Source organism: Akebia trifoliata, chromosome 15 (assembly GCF_017979445.1).
Source record: "Akebia trifoliata isolate Shusen 1 chromosome 15, ASM1797944v1, whole genome shotgun sequence".
Taxonomy (NCBI): Eukaryota; Viridiplantae; Streptophyta; class Magnoliopsida; order Ranunculales; family Lardizabalaceae; genus Akebia; species Akebia trifoliata.
Genome location: NC_141389.1, coordinates 2,033,392 through 2,040,389, shown reverse-complemented (window position 1 = coordinate 2,040,389; position 6,998 = coordinate 2,033,392). Strand labels below are relative to the sequence as shown.

General features: G+C 37.4%; 1 protein-coding gene across 3 annotated transcripts; it reads right to left on the bottom strand.

The window, feature by feature from the left end:
* Positions 1-1,721: 1,721 nt before the first annotated feature.
* On the bottom strand, positions 1,722-6,491 carry LOC147383857 (U-box domain-containing protein 33-like). 3 transcript variants are annotated; one of them, XM_086426808.1, is made up of 9 exons: positions 6,155-6,488; positions 5,956-6,030; positions 5,822-5,872; positions 4,971-5,060; positions 4,772-4,861; positions 3,741-4,253; positions 3,552-3,607; positions 2,309-2,608; positions 1,722-2,191 (listed from the first exon to the last, which is right to left on the bottom strand). In XM_086426808.1, the coding sequence occupies exons 6-9, from the start codon at positions 3,769-3,771 to the stop codon at positions 1,937-1,939; spliced, it is 642 nt and encodes a 213-aa protein (XP_086282934.1). In that variant the 5' UTR covers positions 3,772-4,253; positions 4,772-4,861; positions 4,971-5,060; positions 5,822-5,872; positions 5,956-6,030; positions 6,155-6,488; the 3' UTR covers positions 1,722-1,936. The 3 variants fall into 3 exon arrangements, 2 of the variants coding, with proteins under 2 accessions (XP_086282934.1, XP_086282933.1); XM_086426807.1 differs by lacking the exon at positions 4,971-5,060; XR_015173099.1 differs by lacking the exons at positions 1,722-2,191; positions 2,309-2,608; positions 4,971-5,060 and adding an exon at positions 3,134-3,281 and having other exon boundaries at positions 6,155-6,491.
* Positions 6,492-6,998: the final 507 nt, after the last annotated feature.

Below are 6,998 nucleotides of genomic sequence, written 5' to 3'. Positions count from 1 at the left end.
CAGAGAGGGCAACAAGGTTGCGGACTTCCTTTCCACGTTGCTTCATCATGTTTCATTGTCTCCAAATGATTTCCCTTTTAAACTACAAGAAATTGTAAAGAGGGATGTTTTTGGGCACTTCTATGTTAGAATGTAACCCATCGGGGCTTTCTGGATGGGGGTCTGCCTAACCCCCTTTTAATTTCCAAAAAAAAAAAAGTTGTAAAATTCTTGAATTCATGAATTTTGAATATAGAACTAGAATGCTTGATGTAAAAATTTAGAAGTTGATTGAAATTAAGTAAGTATAAGAATGTTAGAAATTGAATTTTAGATTAGAAATGAGCTTGTAAAGAGAAAATGTGTGCTTTGCCGAGACTAGTAGGAATGAGGTCTTCATAGATGGTTTAGATTATAAAAAGGAAAAATTCTTCAGAGTATTGGACACATATGCAATATCATATTGCAATATGCGATGGTATATTTTCCAATGATCATGTTTTCACATATGCAATCATGATATGCGAAAATATGATCTAAAATTGCATAAATTGTTGGATTTAATTTGATACCTTTTCTTTTGCCAATTTCAAACAAATGAATTGATTTTTTTTTCTTCAAAAAGTACCTGTTTAGTTAAATTTACCTTTATATCCTCTTATTTAAAATTTGAAATAAATAATTCCTAAATATAATGTTGATTTTTCATAAGTTTGCAAGAAACATTACCCTTAATTTGAGGTTCACAAGAAGCCTAAAAAGGTAAAATGACAAATATGATGTTAAAGTGGTACTCATTTTGGTAAAAATAAATAAATATAAAAATGGTTATATAACTCTCTTGATAAATGTATTAAAAACATGTCTAGGCCAGTAATTTTTTTTTGGTCTCACAACCCTCTTGGCACATTCCCTCAAACTTGATGAAGACCATGTAAGTTTGACCATATATAACACAAGATCCACTCAAACGTTGACCTAACGTCTTCCATTCCCCCAAAAACTAGCCTCCTCTCACCATGCAAATCCAAACACGTAAAAGTCTTATTGTCCTCACCATCACCACCACTAGCAAACCGTAACCCTAACTGTTTCATTCCAAAACAAACCAAACCATCCTTATAAACCCCTCTCCTCACTCACATTCCTCCTCAGGTCTACATATAACAAGAAGCAAAGAAAAACTTAAATCTTCAATTAATTTTTTCTTAGGCGGCTTTTGGTGATTATTCTCTATTTTTGAGGTTTTCGCCGATTGTATTGTCATGGAGATGAAGAAGATCTCCTGTGCAGCTCTCATTGTTGTTGCCGCCTCCATGAATGCAGCCTTGGCTGCTGATGAGACCTTGGCACCCGCTCCCGCACCATACAGTGGTTCAACCGCGGCCATGCCTGTTATCGGGTCTTTGATCGGGGCCTCTCTCTTGTCCTTCTTTGCCTTTTATTTGCAGTAGCTTCACACACTACAGTAAAATAGGGCTATAGCGACGGTCGTGACCGTCGCTATAGGGACAAAATACCGTAGCAAAAACATGTAGCGACGGCCAGGGAGGCCGTCGGTAGTCGTCGCTAATCACCCCATCGCTATATGTTATACCGACGGTCAACTATTCACGGACGTCGTTAGTGCAGGACTTATAGCGACAGCCGCTGTTGGCCGTCGCTATAGGGTATCGTTTTGAAAAAAAATAGTTTACTCTTTCTTTAGCTACGCTTTTGACTTTTGGCCGTCGTTGTAAAGGTTTTTGAATAAATAAAGAATTTATTTTACACCAACCCCCTCATGTATTGTAGAATATTGGAGATACCCCTAATGTTTTGAAATTGATGACCATGACCCCAATTACCAATATGAAAAGACCCAAATGCCCCTTTACTAGGGTTCATTGCGTTACTATTACCAGATTATGGCACAAGATGAGCTACTAATTTTACTTTTACATTACAAAAATTATAACTAATTAGTTGCCTTTGCTGAGGTCTTGATAGGATATGAAGCATCCGTGGCTATACCACATATTCCCTCTTCATCGGCTATGCCGCGCTGCATTCTTATGTAACCTTTTAGTAAGTTGGTGGCCTTGGCCTGGAGTGTAGCTCGGTAGGTTTCATTTATGAGCATATGGTTTGTTTTTTCCAATCGTTGATGAGAGAACGGAGGGTGTGATTTGGGGTGAGGGTCTTCTGCCACATATGGGTCCTTCATCACGTCCTACACAAAACAAAAGTTACCCAGAGATCAGTTCAATACTTGAGAGAGATTTTATTTCTATCCTCTAATCTTACCCGTGCATTTAACGAGACGCTAAGATTTGAGTGAAGGGCCCACCTGAAAAATCGGACATACGTAAACTCTCGGTACATCGCGGTCGTATTCTTCTTTATCCACCAAATCCGTAGCTTTCTTCCTCATCTCTGCAAGTTCACTCATTAACATCTTCACATTCATCTCCTCCTTTCCCCTCCCACTTACGTGTAGACACCGCATTGCAACCCTTGCAAAATCCTCAGCCAAATCCAATGGCCATTCTCCTGCCACCTCATCCAATAACCCAAAAAGGACCCCACATTCCATCGCCTCCATTACTTGCTCAACCAACCCAACAACCTCTTCTCTTCCAGTAAGAATCTGCAAAAAATGGAATATAGGAATTTTATGTATTTAGAATTTTATGGTCCCCATGCATATAAACCATCACAAGGCATTATTGAAGAAACATAGGGTTGGAGCATTGGTTAAAATGCTACCTATCCTACATGGATGGGGTGTTGCACCACAAAGCTTATTGAGATATCTCCATGGCACTAATACGTCTTGACATAATGGGTAAATCAAGTCAAATAAGAAAGATTTTGGAAGACTACCAGTTACAGTTGAATGGATCTTCCTCTTATGTTTCAGAAATTTGGCCACAGGGGTCAATCCATAGCCAGCCAATTTTGATGGAGTTCTGTTTCAGCTTAATTCTTACCACACACAGTCTTTATACATAAAAACTAATAGCTTTGTCCTTCTACCTACCTTTTATTGCTTTCTGCCATACTAAGATGGAAGCCTCTTACTTATCCACACCCAACCCATTCCCACCACCAGCACCTTTCATATCTAAGAGTAAGCCTCTTACTCTTGGGGGTCCAATGCATGCTGTGTGCCAAAACAAATGAGAATACAAATGAAAGAGTGGGCTAACAGGAAAAGCAAGAAAATGTAAAACTGATAATTGACAGATGTATTTATGCTGCAAAATGCAAGTGGAATTATGAATTATTCTTACCACACACAGCCTTCAGGATTGGACAGCCTGTGACAACCAGAAATAAATACTCACAGATAGTGTGCAAGCCTATATAATTGAGAGATGTACAGTAGTATAGGAATGTATAATAAAAAAAGGCCTTTTTTTAGCATCAGTTCCTACAACTCCTGAAAAATTATATCACAGGACACATGCTATCTAAATGCCTATGCAATCTAAATGCCAAGATATATATAATACATCTTTATATTATATCACAGGACACATGCTATCCAACAACTAGTTCAGCATACAACTATAATGAAGCTGACCTACCACTGTTTGCATGCGGTGCACTTCCTGCTGTGCTGTAGTTAATGCTATCCTCCCATCTGCACCATATACATGTCATATATAATATTGATCAGCTACAACACCTCAATTCTTCATAATTACTTTTTAAAAATATCAAATTGCAAGCTGGTTGATCAGATTGTTTTGAGTAATTAAAACAAAATATCTTACCAATACTGAAGTGTGATGTAATGCAATCCATTGAAAAATAATCTTGCAGGACGGCTGGCGCAAACAACTTATAGAGTTATCTCTCGACGATAAATTAGCCCTTGACGTATTTTGATGTCCGAGGCCAGATATATCGGAAGATTTAACTAGTGATAGTGTTGCACAAGTTAATGGTTCCGTTCCAGACTGAGCAGGAGATGCGATACCATGAACAGAAGGTAATGGAGAAGTAGCATTTGAAGGCTGAAAATTGGACGAATTAGGAACTGTGCTCGAAGATGGAATTATTCCGGATTGTGAGAAACTAGTAGATGAGACAGTAGCCATGGCTTGACTCCCCTGTCCAGCTGAAATCTCTACCGAGGAAACTGAAGAGAGGAGGGAAGGCAAAAATGTATCCCAATTTACATAACGTATGTGGTATAAGCTCCATAGGGCAAAAAGATGATTACTGCATTGCACCACTAAAGCAATTAGAACTGATTCAGTCGCTGCGCATAGTTGCTCCTGGTCCTGTGAATACAGGCAGAACAAATTATGTATCATAGTCATCAGTAATCAAGCTCAAACGTGATTTTAAATCTCACTCTTGTGATCATGATCGTCCGTTGGCAAGACAAAAGACATTTGGACAATTCAGATAATTGAGCCCAATATATTGAGAATACTAAAAGTTTTAGGGAAAAATATCCCCTCCCCCCCCCTCCAAAATTAATAAATAAGAAAATTATTACCATCCAAATGACACTACAAAAGAAAAATCCATTATAAGGCCGACATGAATACCAATACTATGTGAATCATGAATATTAGTGATTCATGCCTTGGACTACATGAACAAGTCGAGTTCAATAAGAAATAGCAATGCACGAATCATGTATTGGTCAATGTAGAAACCAAGACGCCTAGAGCAATAAGGCTCGCTATTGGGCAAAACTTGAAAGGATGAGCTCGACATAATTAGGAAAAAAAAAAAGCAAGAAAATGGATCATTACAATACTAAACAGTACCCTGAAGTTGAGAGACTAACCGGAAATTGGCTCTGAAGTTGCTCAAAATCAAATAGAAACCGTTCATTTGGGGGAGGAAGCTAGTGCAATCCATTGGCTTGAATTAGTGTCTGCAGAGTCAATTACATTACATAAGCTCACTTCAGATGTTGAAATCAACCATTTAATGTACCAAGAAGTACAACACTTTATGTCGAAAATCTATGGAATTTGTTTTACCTTTTAGAAAATCCAAATCAATGGAAGTTCAACATGGAAGTTTCATTACAACATTCCCTTATAAGTTTCATTACTGCCAACACTTTCACACTACAGAAAGGACTCGATCAATATTAATTAACTAATTAAAATACAAGAGTTTTATGGATTCTCAGTCAGAAAGTGCATCAATTGCATGCAAAGGACAGATATAGCACCATCACACAGCTACCAACTAATATAAAATTTACAAAGGTGCAGACATAAACAATTTTGTTCTAACATACAGATTCAGAAAAAGGTTGGAAATAGATTAAGGAACCAATAAGATTTTGAACCAACAGAATAAGGATATGGACATGGAAGAGAAAATTATTGAGGCTCAGGATAACTAGCCCAAAAAAGTTGTGGGCACATCAGAAACATCAAGCAAAGCGCCATGGGACAATTTAATCTATAAGTCTAGAGAACTCAATTTCCATGGACAAGACTATCCTTATTCTGCCCATGATTTTCATTTTTTTCCCTGGTGTAGGAAGGTCCAATGTGAATTTAACAGGTCAGAAATCCGAATAAGCATTGGTAGACAACTCAGCTTTAAAGATGCAGATTTCTTTCCAGAAGATTATATGGTTGCAGGACATGTAATAATCTACAATGAACATATTCAGAATAAGGAAGCAGTGTTCTCCCTATTTATGAGATAAAATAATACCTAATGAAACTTTCTGGATTGGATGTTGAACAAATATAAAGGACGATTAATGGATGGGAGTGTTTAAAATACTTACAAATATAAGCTAAAATATTGAAAAACCAAGAAGTTGAAGCAATAAGAGCCAAAGTCAACTAAGAACAATAGAAAAAACTACCTTTGTTATTCAATCCAACTAGTAGTTCAGTCTCAATCCCTGCTGGCACCACTGCAACATAGAGCATAGAAGCAAATTAACACAAAAATCAAGTAACACAACACTTCGCATCCTTATAAAGCTAGTATTCTTACGACGTTCTGAATTTTCTCAAAAAACAGAAAAGAAGATTTGCTGATCTCATCTTTGCTCCACTGATCTCAACGTTCCTATAGAAATTAAGATTATACAGAAAAATCAACAAAAAATGCAGGAAAACAAAATATGCAGAAAAATCTAGGGTTTAGGGATCAATTGAAGAAAAAAATTAACAAAATATGTATAAAAACATACCTAAATTTTCAAGGTCGAAATCAGATCGGATCTGATTAGTTCAACCCTCACGCGTTTGAGAGATCAAGAGAGCGATCAATAGAGAGGTAGAGAGGTAGAGAGGCAGAGAGAGATCGACAGAGACAGATCTGTCGAGTATGAGATGAGAGAAAGATAGAGGCTTCGTTTTCGATTTGCAGACGAGAGAGTGAGGCTTCGTTTTCGATTTGCGGACGAGAGAGAGAGAGACAGAGAAAACGAAGACAGATTTCGTTTGAGATGAGAGACAGAGAAAACGAAGACAAATTTCGGGTGAGTGAGTGAGTACAGCGAGAGTGAGTAAGTGAGTGAGTTAATAGAGTTAGTGATTTTGCGCGAAATAAACCTTATATAACGACGGTCAAACTTTGACCGTCACAAAAAGTTGTTGTGATAGCTAATTTTTCTTGTAGTGACAAGAAAAGAAAAATAAAAAAAGAAGGAAATAAGTTTCAAGATGAGAATAATAAGAAGAGAATTGGTGGTGGATTGAGATGTACTCTTTAGTTTTGTTCTTCTTGTGTTTCTCTCTTTTTTATGATGCCTTACATTAAACTTGGGTTGACAAGGAGAGTTGGATCTGATGCCTATAAATTTATAATAAAGAATCCTAGAGAAAATATGTATTTATTTATTTGTGGTGATAATCTAACAACCCCATGTGGCACACTCAAGCGACTCTCCTGACATGACAAGTTCGGGAATCTGTATGCCTCAGGATACACATTTTTATGGGGCAGTGCAGTTTTGTATCCCGAGGTGTATAAATCTACGCTTCCCGAACTTGTCACGTCAGGAGAGTCCATTGAATGTGCCACATGGGATG